Source organism: Lytechinus pictus, chromosome 3, assembly GCF_037042905.1.
Source record: "Lytechinus pictus isolate F3 Inbred chromosome 3, Lp3.0, whole genome shotgun sequence".
Classification (NCBI taxonomy): domain Eukaryota; kingdom Metazoa; phylum Echinodermata; class Echinoidea; order Temnopleuroida; family Toxopneustidae; genus Lytechinus; species Lytechinus pictus.
Window position 1 is genome coordinate 21,384,384 of NC_087247.1, and position 20,899 is coordinate 21,405,282.

Consider the following 20,899-nt stretch of genomic DNA (forward strand, 5'->3'; position numbering starts at 1 on the left):
TTGGGTTTGAACTGCAAGGTTTACACTGAAACAAACAACGATGAAGCAGGAGGGAAGGAAGTTTGATGATGTGCTTGTTGAACTTGGAGAATTTGGTCGGTATCAGATATGGATCTACAACTTATTGTGTCTCTTTGAATTCATTGCACCGTGGCAGATCCTGGTTTATGTGTTTCTCTCTGGAGAGGTGGATCACTGGTGTGAGGTTTGTATGAGGCCTAATCGAATAAAAAAAAATGATAATGGGGTTAATCTAAAGTATAAATTTCAAATTACTTGATGTCATAACGGTAAGCTTATTACTGATTTGTCAGCGATCCGATTTTTGAATAAAACGTAAAACATGATGAGAATGTGGAGACAAAGATTACTGTGTAGAGTTCTAAACCATCGTATGAATACTACTTATGTACAAATCTGTGACTATGTTGCAATCCTTATTACAAGAAAGGCGAATTGTAGACATACATCTAGTCGTAATGACGTCATATAGCAATCGTACGACCGGCCACGATTTGAAACCAATTTGGCCTATACTCCAAAATAAAGCCTTGCAATAATAAACAAATTATTGTTATATTAGTTCTTACACATAAATTTGAATCGAAAGATGTTTTTCATTCACATTTTCCAAAAATAAGCAAATTGCAATTTGTTCCAAAATCGGATCGTGGACCAGTCGTCATGATACTTTTTGACATGTTATTCAGATAACATGTTTGTCATTAATTCTCCTTTTTTCTGCGGAAAATATCAGGTAACTCATCAAATCTACATTGTACAACACATGGATAGATCATTGACAGCTGATTGGATGAAAGCGTGTCACATGACATTCAGAGGAATCTGCTATAGCACGCTAAGATATGCTAGCCGTGCTATAGTCGACTATTGCACGCTCGTGCTATAGTCGACTATAGCACGCTGAAGTAAATGAGCCAGCACTGCACAAGATCCCTGGGCACACTGAACCCGTGGACATGCCCCGTACACGTTAAGTGAATTAGCGGTATACGCGCATATACGTAATCACGTTTTCGTATCTCTGACCATGCTCTGACCGATGTACGTAGCACTGCGCATACACGTTGCTAAGCTGAACACAATGCGCGTACGTACGTTGCTAAGCAAATTATACCCAGGGTACGGCTGCGTACCTTATGGATTTCCTTCTGGATTTTATGGATTTCGTTCACAAATTGGACTCCATGGATCTATGACTTTATGGATCTATGTTGAAAGTATACTTGACTCTCCTGGGATTACTGGAGTAAATCTACTGACGCACAAAAGACAACATTGTAAGCAAAATAAGACCTAACGCGCGTTAGTCATAGACTATATAGACCTATAGATCTAGCCTATCTAGATCTAGTCTAAACTGTAAGCTATCGGTGTTGTATAAAACAAATATTCAATGTTGTATTCGTGCGATATAATTGAAAAGCCTCAGTTTAATTTTATTTTAATTTTAAATAAAAAGTAATACTAAAATTAAGCATAATGTATATGATACTTAAGATGTATGCGAGATAAAATGCATGACAGGGTCGCTAACAGGATTTGACCTAAATAAAACGAGAAAGGAAAACGCATTGTATAATTTGGTGGCGATTACTAATCCTACAAGGTATGCAAGGATATTTGGCGATTTTTTTTCATGATAAGAAACACAAATTTAGACTAAAGAATCCCCAGTAATTGGGTAAAGTGTGGATTACTTGTTTTTTATTTGAGTTAAATTTGTCCCTAAATTTAAACATACGTATGTATATATTTATATATATATATATATATATATATAATATATATAAATATATAAATATATATATATATATATATAAGAGAGAGACAAAGAGGTAATGCATTGTAGTTCCAACAAAGTTTATTTCCAAGTTTCCCGTAAATGCGTTTCGTTTTAAGATACCAGACTGGGATCCTGTCGATTGTGAAAGCTATGGATTCAACACATCAAGAGAATGTGCTCTTGCAAAGAGAGAGGTTGGCATCCCATGGAACTACACTGATGATACTAAAACAGAGGTTTATTCATCTTGTAGACGATACAATACCAGTGGAGTTGATTTTAGCCCAGATCTCAGTCTTTATGGAACCAATGAATTCTCCTGCGATGTTGGTTGGTATTATGACACCCAAGGAGCTGAAAGGACCGTGGAACAGGACGTAAGTTAGTAGCGGAAATAAAATGAAATGCTCGTTGAATTCAATAGTTTAGAAATAGATACCATTTATCTGGTGTCTATTATTTCCTGCTCCTCGCGGAGTATTTGGTAAACCTCGTCAGGGGGGAGATTGGGTCGTAAATATTTGTGGAAGCGTAGTGGTGTAGCGGTTCTGACTCTCGCCTTGCAATCAGAGGGTCGTGTGTTTGAATCCAACCACGGCCTAGCGTCCTTTGGCAAGGCGTTAATCCGCACTTTGCCACTCTCAACCTACCCGGTAGGATGCGAAATCCTATGTAGTATGTCTAGCGACTGAGTCTTGGAACTCTTGGAATGCTCCCCAGGGAGTGGAGAAAGTGCATACATTGTGTGCGGGCATGCCAGGATCCAATGACCGGGGTAATGATAATTGCAAAGTAAAGTGCGTAGAAACAAAGTGTAATAAGCGCTTATATAAATGGAACTGTTGTTTTATTTCATTATTCAAAATTATAGTATACCTGAAGTAATATAAAATTAGGCATATCCACATGCTTTATGTACCTGCTGTACACTTTCGGGGACATAATAACCTAGGTGATGGGCTTGTGACGTAATCCGCCTATGATAAAATGTCATTAACTTTTATGTTAGGGTGCGTAGCAATCGGGTAAGAAATTATGCCATTTTCGACTATGAAAATTGGCATCTTATAGTGCATTATACTACCGGGTATAGCAGAAATGGGAGTGATATGTTACCTTCCCAAATAGGTGTGAGACATTTCATACGAGGGAGAATATCGACTGAATAAGATATTTGCCACTTTTAGCTGTAAAACTTGTCATGTTAAACCTATAATAGAGTATAGAATTTGGTAGAGGGGAGACTCTGATATCGACCGCCAAAATACATGTCAGTGCTTTTAAAATGGGTCGCCATGTTCAAATGCGAAACTTGGAATTGTAAACAATATTATTGATATAGTTTACAATCGGTAACAGTACAGATGGACTGATCCGGCGTAAAATCCGGCCAATCATTTTTCGTTCTTTTTGTTTTTCCTTAGATATCGCTTTGCCTTTAAAAGAATTTTATCGAACTCTTTAGACCTTTCAGTGTGAGTGTAATTGAGGTAGTACATATTGACAGCATGTACATGTAATTCAATTTTGTAACCTTCTCTTTAAAGTTTAATTTAGTTTGCGGATCTGGTTATCAGTCTTCACTCACTCAGTCCATGTTCTCTGCTGGTAATGCGGCCGGATCTTTGACCTGTGGATTTTTTTCTGACAGGTATGTAAGAAAAAAAATAGTTTACTCAAAACTTTGCTTGGTGAATTGCTTATTTTCTGGCCCGTATTACTTCATCATCAACCCTATTCACAAGTGTACACATAACATTGCACGTGAGGTGAACGAGTTAAACATTTCCTATAAAGCTGAAGACCTTTCATATGTCTTGATTATTGAGGATGTTGTACTTATTCCAAAATTACCCATTTGTGTGAAGTAGAGATTTTATGAGAACTTCATGACTCGCATATGCTGTATTTATGGGGGCTTTTTTCCTCAAAAGTTAGTATTGGTGCATTTAAATATTATTGTTCCGGAGAGGAAAAAAGTAGATGAAGTGGGTGGGGCTTGATAATTCAGTCCTTTCTCTACCCGATATTAAAATGGGAATATCGTGGTAATTCCAATATGACAACTTCTCATTATTGGCATGATTGGCAAGGACCATTTACAAGATTTGAAACAAACAATCGTTGTAAAACATTGAAACTATTTCCACTCAAAAGGTCAAGTCCACTAGAAAACAACATATCGCTGGATATTTGATTTAAAATAAAACCGTTTAAATGTACAATAAAAATGTCATGACTTTCTGATGTTTTGATTTATTTCAAAACATTTTTCAGGTACATCATCGGTAATAAGACACTGCGATATTCGATGATGTAACACACTCAATATCTATTTCTATTTTATGTCATGAAATTTCATATGGTGTATAGATTAAAAACAATAAGCACAATGACAGAAACCAAGGGTGTAATGATTACGTTTTGGTTCGGTAAGAACTCTAAAAACAGGAACTTCGAGGGGCTTCGTCCTGTCATTAACTTTGTTTTCTTTAAAAACCATTGAGTTATTATGTCAACATAAATCAGATTGTCGCATGATGAAATACGCTGATGGTATAATGTGTTTTAGGTCTGGTAAGTGATAATAATAAAACGAAACAGACAACAGCCTTCAGTGGTGTTGAACTTCATGAACACTCGGAAAATCGTGATTTATTTCCGTAGGAATTCCAGGTCAGGCAAAAACAACGTTGTGCATCAAGTGTCGAGTAATGTCTTGGTAAAAATTGTGGATAATAAGCTGCTCTTCATGAGAAAACTACACTCATTTCATATCAGAAAGTCTGATGTATAAGGCTTGTGCCATCACATCCGGTTATCGCGTCGGGACCCGACCATTCGACACTTGTGTTATGATTTTTTTTTTCAAAACATCGGGTAAACTGGACCCGACCTTTCGGGAAATTAGGTTGCTCTTTTTTCGACTGGTCGGTTAAACTGGACCCGACGCTTCAGGAATTGAGGGGTCCTTTTCTCGACAGTCGGGTTTGGCAAATGCTCGACCTGACGCGATAACCCGGTGTGATGGCACAAAGCCTATGTAGAGTATGCTACTGTTCTACTATAATTATGACGTTTTACCAATAGTTGTATGATCCGTATTAACTGTGCTTGCTCTTGCTATCACGATTCCCATTCTTAGTTTGCCAATATATTTCTTCGTGCAATATTAATAGATAATTGATTGTAATTATTTATTTCTCACTACGTGAATTTTGTACTTCTGAAAGTCAGACTGTGAACACATTGCTATAATGGCTATGCTAAGCATGGAATAAATGAATTAAATACATGTATGGTGATTTCGCACATTTAAAGGCCAAGTCCACCCCAGAAAAATGTTGATTTGAATAAATAAAGAAAAATCAAATTAGCATAACTCTGAAAATTTCATCAAAATCGGATGTAAAATAAGAAATTTATGGCATTTCAAAGTTTCGCTTATTTTTCACAAAACAGTGATGTGCACAACTCAGTGACATGCAAATGAGATAGACGATGGTGTCCCTCACTCACTATTTATTTTTTTTTTTATTGTTTGAATTATACAATATTTCAATTATTACAGATTTGACAATAAGGACCAACTTGACTGAACCATATAGTATTAAACAATGCTAATTCCACATGTTCAGGGAGGAATTAATTCACTTGGCAATGAGGACAAAATTAGAATATTTTACATAATAAAATACAAAAGAAAAAGTAAGTGGATGGCGTCATCAGTCTCCTCATTTGCATACCTACCAAGATGTGCTTAACTGTTTTGTGAAATTAAGCGAAACTTTAAAATGTCATAACTTTTTTATTTTACATCCGATTTTGATAAGATTTTATTCATTTATATATCAAAACATCTTTATACAGGATAACATGTTCAGATAAAATACACTGTTTTTCAACACGGTCCTGTTACATTAAAAATATCAAACAACGATAAAAATGCATACAAACATGAGATTACTATCAACTTCAATACCTAAATATCTTACAGAATTAACTTGTTTGAGTTGCTCACCATTAAGCTTTATATCAAATTTTCCTTTGTTTTTTTAATAACGAGTTGAAATAAGCATACTTGTTTTTATAGTAATATTGATCTTTAAACAATTGTCATACCACTTATCGACTTCATGTAAACATACCTGTAAATCGCCTTGAATGTTACTTAACTTAGAATTGGAAATGTACACAATAACATCATCAGCAAAAATATTACAAACAGCAGTCGAAATGCATTGTACAATATCATTTATAAATATCAAAAATAAATCCGGGACTAATACTCCCCTCTGTGGAATTCCAACTGTTAAATCAATAGGGTTTGACTGTTTACCATGACATCTTACTGATTGCTTCCGATTTGTTAGGTAACTTTTGAACCACAAAAGCTCTGTACCAGATACCCCAAACTTTTATAATTTAGATTACAACATATCATGATTAATTGTGTCAAAACATTTTGATATATCTAAAAAAAAACAAGCGCCTACCATTTTGTGATTATTAAGCGCATCATACCAGTCATCTATTACACGATGGAGACAAGTTACTGTAGAGTGATGTTTTAAAAAAGCAGACTGATCAGAAGTTATCAAATCATTGTCAATTAAATAAGAGTGAAGACATTTCTGAACTTATTTCTCCATAATTTTGGCAAGATGGCATACAACTGAAATCGGTCTATAATTTGAACATGAATCATTGGGCCCCTTTCCTTTATGGGTGTTACTCTTGAATACTTTCAGTCATCAAATACGATTCCATTCTTTAAAGAGTAATTAAAAATACAAGTCAACGACGAAAGTATGAGAGATGATGATATATTAAGAATTTTAAATTTATAATTTTAATTTTATGTTTAAATTCTTACTGTTATGCTCTTTGGATTTTTCTCTTTTTATTCAAGTCAACTTTTTGTTGGAGTGGACCTTTAAGGTTCCTTTTTTGTGTATTTAGTCTAATCGGCTGTTTGTTTCCTTAAAGAAAAAAACACAAGCCTAAACTGGACAATCTCCATCCTCGTAAATTCTTCTTTCCTTGTCATTTTCTCTCAAGATTTGGTCGTCACCGAACCCTATTCATCTGCATGTGGGTTATCGTATTTTCAGGAACAGCTCTCGCTTACTCAGTCAACATTTGGATGTTCATGGTCCTTAGAATGATAACAGGAGCATTTACGATTGGAATGCTGCAATCAGCCTTTATACTTGGTAAGGTATTTAACCCTGGGCAGTGCATTCGTTGTTTTGGTAGAAGCAGCAGTATAGTAGAAGTAGTAGGAGCAGTATTAGTCGCCATGGTAGTACTTGTAGTAATACAGTAGTAGTAGTAGTAGCAGCAGCAGCAGAAGCAGCAAAAGTGGTAGTAGTAGTAGTAGTAGTAGTAGAAGTAGTAGTATTAGTAGTAATAGTAGTAGTGGTGGTGGTAGTAGTAGTAGTAGTAGTAGTAGTAGTAGTAGTAGTAGTAGTAGTAGTAGTAATAGTAGCAGTAGAATTAGCAGTAGTATGGTAGTAGAATAGTAGCAGTAGAAGTATTAATAAAAATAGTTATTGATGGATCATGGCTGCCGGGGGCGCAAGGGAACGGCGCCCCTCTGTATTTTGAGAATCCCCATTTGAACGTGTACATGTATATTGGCATAATTATGTACTCTGAAATTTTCGTCTGCACCCCATCTATTTCGAAACCATAGGTCCGCCATTGGTGAAGGGTAAATTCACCACTTTAATAGGTTACTGGAGACAATAAGTGTGAAACACGTTTATTTTTTTTTCTAATTTTTTGTCTCCCTTTTTCAGCAAATGAAATGATAGGTCCTTCCAAGCGAGCCATTGCTGGTAACGTGATATGGGTTCACTTTGCAGTAGGCTACATGACATTGTCCCTCATTGCATTTTACATCAGGAATTGGCGTCATCTACAGCTCATTGTTTCTTTAGTACCTGCGGTTCTTTTAATCATTTATGTGTAAGAAACCCCTCCTTCTATACTAGTGTTTTAAGTTTTTCTTAATTTCAAATGAGTGGACCAATGATGTTGACCTTTTCTTTTTTTTCATACATGAATTATGAAATATCTCTATGTAACACATGGTTTTACTATTCGGTGAATATGAAATCTCTAATTGTTGTTAAAACGCATAATAATTCCACCAAGAGATTATGTAATTATAACCAAACTATACAAAATGAAATATGTCGTATTACATACAATTCAGTAAATATTGTGTGGTTGGTTTCATTTGCATTTTGTATAACACTTTTTCATAATTTTACATGTTTTGTATTTAAAAAAATGTGCTTAACGATAATTTATCTCATTTTCAGTGTTTGTAAATCACGTTTCTTTCATATTTTTCATCATCAATTTCGGATGAAATATTAGTGTTATGCTGGTGTCATTTTCTGTAGTTAATCAAATCAACTTGCAGTTTGACGTTGATTTTCATGTTTAACATCACGAATTTCATATCAGATCATTATATTTACTCTGGTAGGATATATTGAAAATTTAGAGCCTATATTTTGCTCTTCAGCAGGTTTAACGATATAGTGTAACACATAAACAGCCATTCCAGAAGGCGGATATGCGTTTCCCGCACTAGCATTAGTATAATGCCGACCGAAAATCCCAATTTCTAATTTACTGGGAGACCATATATGAATTGTCCTTGTTTGCTGAAACTGTTGTTCAGTTTTAATATGTTTAATGCACTTATACTTTATTGATATTAAGATTCGCCGTGTACGTCTGTTTATATTCAAAACTTTTTTAACATATATTTGAAAACCCCCATTTATGAAGGATCGCTCCTGAATCTCCACGATGGTTGTTGTCAAAGGGTCGTGTTGAGGAAGCAACTAAGGTCATGAGAAAATTAGGAAAGGTTAATGGAGTCAAAGTCAAAGAGACATTCAATTTGGATGATGTTGAAGTTAACAAAGTAAGTCGAGGGATGACCCTCTCTATCTCTCTCTCTCTCTCTCTCTCTCTCTCTCTCTCTCCAATCCCCCCCCCCTCTCAGAGACTTTCATTGATCTCTTTGAAGATCCGTTTAGTTGATTGGGTAAGGTCTTAGACACCCAGACTTGATGATACCGAGTATATTTTACAGCTAGATGATCCCAGAGGAATTTAATTCATTTATTGAATGAACCGTCATGGCACTATCAAATTTACATCGGCATTTTTTTCTATTTTATTTCTTATTATTTGTCTTTCCTCCATTGGTGTCACTTTTAAAAGCATAGGCAGTTACCCCATGTCCACAAAGCACCGGCCCTGAGATCGTCATTTCTTTAACGCATCCTATATCGACTCTAATGAAAGTCAGGTGCTTAGTTATATTTTAGCCTACTGTTTTGACAAAACAGAAACTTTGACCATTTTAATCCAGTATAATAACCATGACTACACCATTTTTGCATAGAAAGTGGAGGGAAGTGGAAACCAGGGCGTGATTGAACTGCTCCGCAGACCTCGTTTACGGTTCTACACTATAAACCTCATGTTTCAACTGTAAGTATAGATTTCTAGTTTAATATTAAAGCAAACGCAACCGTGCACTAAACGCTACAAACCAACAAGGGCCTGTATCTAGAAGAGATTAATATTAGTTTTGCCGTAATTGTGCCATACTATTTCAGCTTAAACGTCCTTTTTTATTTCGACTTCCTAAGTGGAATATAAACTTTTGTTTTGTTTTGAATAAAATGATAGTGCAAGTAATGCTAGCGCCATCTTTCCTTACCGTTTGGAGAGATGGCTATATGCAAGTCGCCTCGGAAATAATGATTGTCACATCACTTTCCCCACGAGTTCAATTCGCTTAATATCTACTACATTCTACTTTTTACTCTCATCTACAGGTGTGTTAACACGGTAGTGTACTACGGAATATCGTTGAGCACTGATCAACTTGGAGTCAACAAATACATAGCTTTCGCTATCGCGGGTGCTGTTGAGATCCCTGCTTGCTTTTGCCTTGTCTATCCCCTTGAAAAGTGGGGTAGAAGACCAGTTTATATGTTCTTCATGATCCTGTGTGGAGTCGCTATATTGACAACAATTTTCATTCGTAAGTTTGCCACCATTCATATTTCTGAACATGATAAAAGATAATATTATATCTGCATGATTTGCAGATATCTTAATCGGTATCAGCCAATTATGAATTATTTTTAAAGACTCGATGCCCGGATGGTCCATTATAATCGCTCACTTTTTTACTGTGAGTAGAATAGGATCCACTACAAAGCCCCGCGGCACGCCCCATATGGAAATGGAAAGAAGTCATATGTTGAATGTCGTAGAATTTGCTTACAACATTTAAAATAATGTTTCTTTAAAGCATTGGATGCAATCTGACGTCTTTCGTATCTTAGTTGTTGAAAATCAACAATAATTATTAATTCATGAAGGTAAGTAAGGAAGTAATTAATCATTATGTTTGCTCTGTAGCGTATGGCATTGGACGGGCAGCGGTGGCGATGATTGGCAAGTTCGCCATTACGTCTTCCTTCTGCGTAGTCTACCTTCACGCGTGTGAGATTATTCCTACTCCGGTCAGGTAATTCTTCGTAACATAACCTCCACCAGAAAACACATTATCCCTCTTGTGGTCCAGAAACAAGAATAGCTCAGAAAGGTGCAGCTCCCATTTTAGTTACATTATATCTATTATTTTTAACTATTTTAGGTCGTCTATGACTAGAAAACAGAAATTACTGAGTAGAATTAGAATTAAGCAAAAAAAAAATCCGGGCTGAAAATATTTATATTTAAATGAATAGAGGTAAATTCAAAGAACAGAATACTGAAAATATCATCAATATCTGATAACAAAAAAGCGAAGTTATGGAATTTTAAAGTTTAGCACTATATTGTGGAAAATTTTTAAATTTTAAACGTCTTTATTAGGTGGGCTGATGATGTCACATTCCTTCTTTCCTATTTCTTATGTTATTACATGAAATCATAATTTAGTAATATTTCTTATACATTGTGTGAATTAGTATGTCTTCCTTATCATGAAATAAGCAATGGATATCTAATGCTTGAAGGAAAAAAATGAATAAACCTAATTTCATATGATAAAATAAAAAAACGAGTGGAAATTTGACATCGCATCAGTTCACTCATTAAATATTCATGAAGACATGCCTAGAACTATTTCACCAGAATAATGACAATTTTTTATAAAATGTCTTCACTTTGTTATTCCTTGTCCAATTTTAATCAAATTGTCAGTGTTTGTCTGATTTTCTTTAGCTGTTCAAATCATATTATTTTCAGCTTGGAGTACCCCCTTTAATCTCGTCATTTTAACTACGTGTATATAGTTTTTTAGGGAAACAGATTTCCTAACCTTATAAAGCTCATGCTATTTTGAAATTGTAAAAATGGTGGTATTAACTCAGATCTTGGCTGATTAATTTATCGCGAGTATGTGGAAGAGATGAATACCCCCCCCCCCCCCCCCGCCGCCCCCGTGCTTATAGGGTATAGCTCTACCCCCAGTGCAGTGGCGTATCTAGGCAAATCGGCGCCCGGTCCAGCAAGCGCTGAAATTGCGCTCCTTCCAACACCTAGCATCGGGGGCAAGCCCTAAAATCAAGCACTCTATGAATGTTTGACACATAAAGATTTTTTGTTTATTTATCAGATTAATTCTTTCTTTCGTTTTTTTTCTTTCCCTTTCTTTTCTTTTCATTTTTCTACTTTTTGGGGTGCTATATTTTGTGCAAACTAGAAGTGGGTGCCTAGTGTAGCAATTAGTGTCTTTTGGCACATACGGAACTGCTCTACAAGGATGAAACCACGCTCAATTTGTACAAATTAAACTTGCATTACAATTGTCACGTGTAAAGGTTAAAAAGCGAGAACTCTGTTACTTTCGCAATATTTAGTTATTCTAGGTATCCCATGTTCTTGTAATAATTACGTTCCAGGAATTCTGCCTTTGGTATGTGCAGCCTCTGTTCAAACATGTCCAACATCTTCGCACCTCCAATCCTACTCCTATCCGCCGTGTGGACTCCATTTCCACTGGTGATATTTGGCTCCTTCTCTATCGCTGGGGCAGCACTTGCCTACTTCCTTCCAGAAACCAGAGGCAAAAAAATACCAGAGACGATGGAAGAGGGGGAAAACATAGGATGGTAAGAGCTTATAAGCTGTCGATATTCTGTATTGTTCGCAAGGTTTTGAATGATCTTCAATAATAATTGACGGTTGATCTTGATGGACTCGATTCCGGATTTTGGCTAAAATGTTTATGGCATCATGAATTAACGGCACGATTGTCGCGATTGTCGAGGGTTCTCATTTGAATCATGTTATTATGAGCAAATGTAATTAAGCCCTAATCTGTCTTAATCGTTAGCTTTCCACTGAATGCACTTGGCAGCGCCTAGGATATTATTGTGTTGCATTTTAAAAACTCAGGGATATTGTCGAAATAATCTTCATGTATCTTGAACATGTTGATACACTCCGCCTTTGGCATGCCATTTTTATGACAAATTACAATTTTGTTCAACAATACATGCCTTTATAATGAAAAATTACAGGAAAGCTGCGCCAAGGAGGAAAAGTCAGGGCGTGAATGATTCCAAATACTCCGACTACACCTACCACAAATCAGAAGAGAAGGGAGATCCGGCGTAAGATAATATAATGACCAGGGACCAAGCCACCATTTGCCCAATCGAGTTATCATGCTTCCCAGTTCTGTAGATACCCAACACCATCCAACCCAGCCGGACTGGTCCATGGACTAGTCTAAATGATACTTTCAGCTTTGTATGTATTATTTTGGTGAAGCAAAATGAGTGTACTAACAGACCGCAGGAATGTTTACCATACAACGATTGCATTGCATTCTACGTCATGAATTGGCATCATCTACAGCTCATTGTTTCTTAAGTACCTGCAGTTCTTTTAATCATTTATGTGTAAGAAACCCCTCCTTCTATACTAGTTTTTCTTAATTTCAAATGAGTGGACCAATGATATTCACCTTTTCTTTTTTTATAAATGAATTCTGAAATATTTCAATTTCCTCCTATGTAACACATGGTTTCACTCTTCGGTGAATATGAAATCTCCATTTATTGTTAAAATTCATAATAATTCCACCAAGAGCTTATGTAATTATTAACAAATATTTTGTATTACATACAATTCAATACAAAATAAATAGTGTGTGATTGGTTTCATTTGCATTTTGTATAACATTTGTTCATAATTGTAAATGTTTTGTAAAGAAAATGTGCTAAACGATTACAATGTAATAATTTATTAATGTAATTATGTATCCCAATTTCAGTGTTTGCAAATCAGTTTTCTTTCATTGTAACACATCTGTATTATACATGTGTTCATATAAGCTTATACTGACAATTGATATATAAACAAATATTCTTATTTTAAAAATCATTTTTCAGACTAAATTTCAATTCATTGTGGGATCGAAAATCAGAAAATGGAGATTAAATGGTGTAGGAAGGAGGTACATCACCCACCCCCTCGATCCATGAGCAATTTGTAAAACATGAACGAAAAAAAGAAAAAGCTGGCAGAACTAATGAAAAAGTTTTATTAGTGAAAATTAATCAATGTTTTCTCCAATGCTGCCACAGACCTCCGTCTGAATTGCTATTCTTGACTTTTTTGTACCTAAATGTTATTGTGCAGAAACCTCTATTTCCAAGCACGAATGTTAAAACACTTTTCTGCAGAAAGAGGCTACTCCCCTTCCACACTTTTCCTTGATTGGTTGTTTTCTCTTTTCTCCTTTCTCTATTCATTCGGATCAGACTATTGCTGGGGTTGACTGGGTCTTTTTTTTATTACGTTTTGAGTTTGGTTTAAAGTTTCGAACCATGTCTCATACTTTATATCATTGTTCAATGCTCCATTCAGCTTTGCAAAGCGCCTTTTGTATCTTTATACTGTTTTATTTACCCCCATTTAATCCAATTACCAACAATCCCACTAAACTGTGCCCATGGATACGCTTTTGTTCTCCTTTGTCTCTCTTTTTTGTTTTGTCAGTTTGATATTGTTTTTCAAACTCATATCGTACCACCAATCAAATGTTTCCCTTTTTCTATGATGAAACAAAATAAGAAATGGTATACTGAAGATTCGAAATGCATTTCAAGGATAATTTATATATGTTGAATAAGATAATTGCCTATTTAGAGTCTACATTGCCTTTGGGCGAGTGTTACAAACGAAAAAAGATGGCTGAGACGAGGCGATGTTGATGAAATTCCGATTATATATAGTTCACCCTTTTTATATGATGGTAGAAAGGATGTAAGAATTACTGAAGAAGCACAACTATGGAATATCAATGAGAAGTATACAAGTGAAGAAATATGAGAGACTTTAAGTTGTTTCTCCGGCATGATTTGAAAACTGTTCAAACTGGCGGCGTTTACAGTGTCACTGATGAATTTCTGTATTTAGAATCTGTTTCTGTACATGTATTTAGAATGTTATTATAATTATTATATTTAGCCGGTCTATGCCAAGCGCTTAAAGATTTGTTTTAATATAAGCGCTATATAAGATTCAAGTATTATTAGGCCCACTATTATTATTTATAATTTATGAGACTATTAGACGACTAATGGTACAATTTGCACAGTTCAGTTTAATATTTAGGGGGAATCGAATGGAATGGGAGAAAAGGTCAGTGGAATTATCCAAGTTGGCCATTGAACCCTAACCCTAACCCTAACCCTAACCCTAACTCTATGGAGTCCGCCATTCTTCAATCTATATTGATTAATAATATTTCATATATATATATATATATATATATATATATATATATATATATATATATATATATATATATATATATATATATATATATATATATTGTATTATTTGTATACTGTTATGTCAAATCTATATGTGAATCTTTTTACCGTGTACAAACATTGTGATTCAGCCATTGGCTGCCAAAAATGTTTTGATGCATAATAAAGACCATTATTATTTTATCCCTAGCCTTGACCCCGTTGTTATTATTGCTGGACGCTATTGTGTGTATACAGACCTATTGCACCCCCAAGAAAAAAAAAATGAATAAATATATTCGACATGGGGGCGCAGAATTGACGTTCAACCTAGTGGGTGCTAAAATGATGTTTAACATCGAGGCACCGAATTCGACATGAGGGGGGGTGCCGCATTGAAGTTCGACATGATTGCACTGAATTGATGTTCGAAATAGAGGGGCGCTGAATTGATACTTGACAGGGGGCGCCGAGTCGATGTTCGGCCTAGGGCGGCGCCATATTGATGTTTTACCTATGAACAACAAAGTGATGCTCGACATAGGAGGGTGCCGAAGTGATGTTCGGCCTAGGGGCGCCGAATTGATGCTCGACATAGGGGGGCGCGGAATTGATGTTCGACATAGAGGACGCCGAATTGATGTTCAAACTAGGGTGGCCGAATCGATGCTCCACCTACATGCCAAAGATAGTGTCCTGGGGGCGCCAAAATGATGTTCGATAAAGAGCGCCGAATTTATATTCGACCTAAGGGGTGTCGGATTAATGTTCGACCTGGGGGCGCAAAATTGATGTTCTTACTAGGGGGCACAGAATTGATGTTCGGCCTAAGGGGTGCTGAATTTATATTCAACCTAGGGGTACCAAATTGGTTTTCGACATAGGGGGAGCCATATTTTATCTAGTTTTACCTAGGGGCACCAAATCGATGTTGAACCAAATTAATAGTTCTAGGGGCGCAGAATTAATGTTCGACCTAGGGGGCGCCGAATAGAGGTTCATCCTAGGGGATACGAACTGATGTTCGACGTAGAGGGGCGCAAAATTTATGTTCGACCTAGGGGGCACCGGATGGTTGTATTCAAAGACCTTATAATATATTACTAGACCGAAAGCTGCGTGCGCGTTCAGCACAAAACAAATGAGATTAGGCTCCGCCTACCGCGATCATTTGAAGACAAAAATAAGCCCTCATTGACATTCATGAGCGTGAAGATATTCATAATCCGGCCTTTTCATTGGCTAAGAGCGCATTAATACGCGATTTCCCCGATTCCTTGTCATCGATACTAGTGGTATCGTGTTACAGAATTAATTATTCATTTGACCTCATTACGTCATCTTATTTATTCATTCTGAAACTTTTCTTTCCACACACAAAATGGACCTACGAACACTCCGGTGAGTACGTATAAATTGATATAACCACATGAATTCAGTGGACTATTCACACATTTCACACTGTATTTTGTGATCTTAGGTTATTTCTTTAACAAATTAGAGAGTTTGCTATCATTCTTCTGTTAAAGGAAAGCAGAATTTGGTCTTTGAAATTGAAGTTAGATTGTCATCGTCGCCCAGTGCAGCCTGTATGTTGCTTGCAGTGTTGTGGTTATGCCGATGTGTGTTAACCACATGTATTTTGTACGGGCTCCTACGTAGCCGGCTGGGATTGGGAATCGAGAGATAATCGGGTTGGTTTGGTTCACCTCCAACAAGGACCAACCCACGATTGATTAAAACAAGAAGAATGAGGCTTCTTTTTGTACACTGTAACGTTAGATCTAGAGCCTAGAGGGAGATCTGCATCTATCTTCAGTAGATCGAGACTCAGTCAGGAATAAACTGTGATTATGAAGCGAAGTGTGGATGAAGATACGCCTGTCATTGTGTCAGTCCTCACTAGTCACTGTGTTTCAGATATCAAATTTATTTTGCATAACTTCAGGCTTCTGCATTTAGCCCTCACCCATTTTGTTACTCTTATTGTTATTTATAAATATAGTTAGACTCAGTCTTAGAAATAACATGCTGCTCTGCATGTTTGTCTTATTATCAATAGATCTAGTAGGACCTAGATCTTCTTAATCCTAACTTAAAGTTAGGCCCTACTTTAACTTACCTAGATCTAGGCTACTTTACTTTTATTTATTCATCGATGCTATCAAGAGCTAGGCCTACCTAATTCAAATAGGCCTATAGTCTAACTAATACTTTCCCAACCCTCGACACTTACCACCAGGGCTTATGATCTAGGTCTGGCACCGTCTGGGCCTAAACGACTCGATTTACATGTACGAGTATGACTGTCAGTGGACCAAGGACTAGATCTAGATCTACTCTCTGTCAATAATGGCAATGAAGTCTTTGCCAGAAATAGAAGTCAGAGTCAGACATCAAAAATGTATAAACCGATATAGGGTCTAGATCTCGGTTTAGTACCGAAGCTTTACTTTCTAGGTCTACTCTAGATAGATCGAGAGTCCATCGTTAGTCTAGATCTAGACCTAATTTAGATACATGAATGCTGTCGCACAGCACTGAGTCTCGTTGGACTAGATCTATACTTTCTTACAAATAGATCTAGACCTAGTGCATGGGATTATGAAATTATGTTAAAATCAAATGAAAAGATCCATATTTTTTTTTTTTTTTTTTTTGGGGGGGGCAGACATGTGAAAAAATTTAGAGAAACCTAAAATTCAGAAAGCGAGGGCCAGAAGCGACCAATATTACCTAGTAGGGCCGTTTTGTGCATTTTCTAAAGTAAAATTGAAGGATGTCATGCAATTCTCTTTTTGATGAAGGTTTTCACATTTCAGCTCTTACCCAAACCCCTCCCCCTATACATACAGCCATGAAAAAGATCACTTCTTATTATTGTTCTCTCTTTTCTTTCACAAACAGGTTGAGTTTGAAGAACAAGAAAAACAGTAGAGGTCTACCTATATGGTCCAAGATGATGATCATAAGTGCATGCATCATTTTGCAGATTCTCATCCAGGTATAAAACTTAAACTAACCCATACAAAATTACAGATACATTATCCTGAGGACGACAAGAACACACTTGTCGAAACGTCGAGATTGGGTGGTCCTTTTCAGGACCAACATATGCCCAAGAAAGAATACATGGTGTACCGTGAAACCTACTACACTACATATACATTACATGCATTGAATGTTAACCATGTTTACATTAAATAAAAATAATCCGAGCCACAAAGAGGTAGGATCTGTAATGAATATACACTTCTTAAATATACAGGCTCTCAAGTCTAAAATAGAACCAATGCCAAAAGTTATGTACCTTGGGCAAATTTATAAAATAAGGTCATGTCTTTGTCATCTACTAGTAATTAAATGGCCTTTTTATTTCCTATTTGTTTATAAACAAAGCAATATTTATTTTTCATATTTTACAAAATTCATTTAATTCATTCTTTAGTGTGATATTCATATTTCATATTTGTAGATTTACGATTTTTAAAAATCTTGTTATTTTACATTTTGTCCAATAGGATGATGCAGTTTTACAATTTCCATGGAGGTGATTGATGATGAATAATTGGTGAAGTAGGCCTAATAGAACAGCGACTAGACCACAAAGAGAAATACAACCTACAGCAGTTATATGAGTGAGTTAGTTAGTGAATATTTTTAATAATGGAGGTTGTTCACATTTTTTTTGGCAACAAATATACCTGCCTTTGAAAAACCCATTTCAATTTTGTTTTTAGATTATAGTTGTGTCGTTTTTAATCACAGATCAAAATATTCTGTGCAACAAAACATATCAACTTTAATTCTGACTATTTATATAATTTACATGTTGATTCATATATTCATATTTATGAGAAATCTCTGACATTTTTTCATAGACATGTAGTTATAATGGAGAGTGGTATGTAAACTGCATAGAACAGGTTTAAGTGATATGCTTTATAGAAGTACAAGTTTATAATTAGTAGAAGTAAGATTTCCTGTTATGTGTTGAAGAAAAATATATATGTATAGTCTCACTTTTCTTAAAACATTTTATGTTTTATAAATCACGACAATTTTAATTTAAATTCATTGATTTTCTTTCTCTATTTTTCAATCTGCAGGACTGGTGTAACTGATGTTTTCATTCAAGAAATCCAACAATTCAACATTGAAGAGTCTGACTTAGGAACCACTTGATGAAGATGGAAAAGGTTTTTTTTTTCCAAGTCCAATTTAAAAAAACAAACACCAAAATTATTATCACAACCCCAAATTCATGACGTATGAAATTTCTTGTTGATTTTCATTAAAACTGGTTGCAAAAGGAGAAGCTATAAACATACAAATAGAAGCGGCGGAGTGAAGTTGAAAGTGGGGGGGGGCATAGGGAAAATGCTGTATTACGTGAACTTTTTAAGAAGTTGCGAGCGAGCAAAATTTTGACATTTTTAAAAAGAAAATCTAAAATATTCAGAATGATATATTGCACCCTTTTCTTACCTTTTTTTTTTTTTTTTTTTTTTTTTTTTGGGGGGGGGGGGGCAAGAGTCCTTCAAGCCCCCCCCCCCTCCATCTGTACGAAACTGCTTATATACCCCCACTCATGAATTATTAAACTTAATGCACAAAGGATTTCCTTCATAAGTATATTATCGAAATGATAATATTGTTTTCTTGTTTCAAAGGGCAATCGTCATGGTGACCATAAAACGGGTCCTTCTCAGGTGAAAGGGGCACAGAACAAGTTCTTTAGGAGCACTTTTCTTGGGTAAAAGGGGGCAGTAATTCGAGAAAGGGCACTTACAAGAAGGCGAGGGGGCACTCTTTAACACATGAAACGGGCCCTCAGATGAAAGGGCACAAAACACGTTCCGGGGGGGGGGGGCATTTTTGGGTTAAAAAATTGCATACAAGGAAGAGCACTTGGTAACACCCAAAACAGGTTCTCGTCAGGTGAAAGGGACACAGTACACGTTCATGAGGGGGCATTTTTCTTGCATAAAAAGGCACTTTTCAGTGCTTCAAGAAGTAGGGGGAACTGTGCCCCCCCCCCCTCCCCAGGATCGCTGCCCCAGCATACAAAAAAAAATATATTTTGGTTCAAAGTATTAACATACGCTTAAGGGAACCCAACCCAAATAAAAACTTGTTTTTATAAGAAAAAGAAAAATCAGACAAGTTGATGGGTGAAAGTTTGAACAATATTGGACAAACAACAAGAAAGTTATGAATTTTTAAAAGTTGTAAATATTGGTAATCACTATACCCATGGAGACTTCAAATTGGCCGCATATGGGATGTCATAGTGATGTAAGGCAAGGACTACTCTTCCATGTACTCCAATACATATTATGGCTAAAATGTCATTTTTTCAAAGGTTTTATTTCAAGTTATATTTTTCTTTCATGAGGACATAAAACAATATACTACCTAGAAAATATTTAGATTACTGCCCCAGGGGAATACGTAGGAGAAAACCACAAATCCCTGATAATAAAGTACATGGCCTATGGGAAAGTTGTCCTTGCCCCTTGTCATAATTTACTTACCCAGTTGCCAATATGAAATCTACATACTATTAGTGATCTCAATTTTAAAGCAGCTATAACTTTCTTATTGCTTGTCCGATTTCTTTCAAACTTTCACCATTCTGTTTAAATTATTTCTCTCCTTCCCAACACAACATTTTATGGCCAAGGCTGGATTCCCCTTTAAGAAAAAGGTCAAGCTTAATCCTCTGATAATGTGATATCTTTTTATGGCTAATTAATAAAATTCACCACTAACCAGAAAATTCCTTTATGTCTTTCATTTGTGTTCATATAGTATTTGTACAGAGCTAAAATGAAAGGGATTTGAAATTGGCAAAATTCAAAATGAGATGAAGATCGAGAGAGGGAAAGAGTGATGAGAAGTGGGTTGAAAAGAGATGTGAAAGAAATGGAGGGGCACATATGAAGAAATAATTTAGAGGGGGGTGGTAAGAGAGCTAGAATGTGGGAAGTAGGAACAAAAGGGGTGGAAGAGAAATAGGACGAGATTTATGGAAACCAGGAGACAGATAACAAGTGGGAAAAGAAGAAGGAAATATATGAAGAGTTTAGTTGCAATAGGGGTTAGGGCCACTTTGGACCATTCCGAGAAAAACCATGTTTTTATTCTCACTTATTGCAATATTCTTATGAGAAACTAAATTGTCATGTGAACATGAAATTGGGTATAAAAGAAATCTACCTGTCTTCAATCTTTTTCTATATACTTAAAAAAAATGTCATTGTGTACC

At 35.9% G+C, this 20,899-nt stretch overlaps 1 protein-coding gene and 1 long non-coding RNA gene across 2 annotated transcripts; both read left to right on the forward strand.

Annotated features, from left to right (window-relative positions):
• On the forward strand, nucleotides 1-13,374 carry LOC129255790 (organic cation transporter protein-like). Its single transcript, XM_054894117.2, has 11 exons — nucleotides 1-205; nucleotides 1,924-2,184; nucleotides 3,355-3,458; nucleotides 6,869-7,023; nucleotides 7,612-7,780; nucleotides 8,618-8,756; nucleotides 9,243-9,331; nucleotides 9,682-9,890; nucleotides 10,274-10,382; nucleotides 11,764-11,973; nucleotides 12,385-13,374. The coding sequence occupies exons 1-11, from the start codon at nucleotides 41-43 to the stop codon at nucleotides 12,479-12,481; spliced, it is 1,707 nt and encodes a 568-aa protein (XP_054750092.2). The 5' UTR covers nucleotides 1-40; the 3' UTR covers nucleotides 12,482-13,374.
• Nucleotides 13,375-17,521: 4,147 nt separating this feature from the next.
• On the forward strand, nucleotides 17,522-18,991 carry LOC135153736 (uncharacterized). The gene is made up of 3 exons (XR_010293243.1): nucleotides 17,522-17,632; nucleotides 18,150-18,266; nucleotides 18,738-18,991. It is a non-coding gene; the product is annotated as an uncharacterized LOC135153736 (long non-coding RNA).
• Nucleotides 18,992-20,899: the final 1,908 nt, after the last annotated feature.

Excerpts from the sequence above, each read along its gene's own strand:
- LOC129255790 (XM_054894117.2), top strand. The coding sequence starts at position 41 with ATGAAGCAGGAGGGAAGGAAGTTTGATGATGTGCTTGTTGAACTTGGA. Across the intron at positions 7,024-7,611 it reads GCAATCAGCCTTTATACTTG|CAAATGAAATGATAGGTCCT; the intron begins GTAAGGTATTTA and ends TCCCTTTTTCAG. Across the intron at positions 10,383-11,763 it reads ATTATTCCTACTCCGGTCAG|GAATTCTGCCTTTGGTATGT; the intron begins GTAATTCTTCGT and ends ATTACGTTCCAG.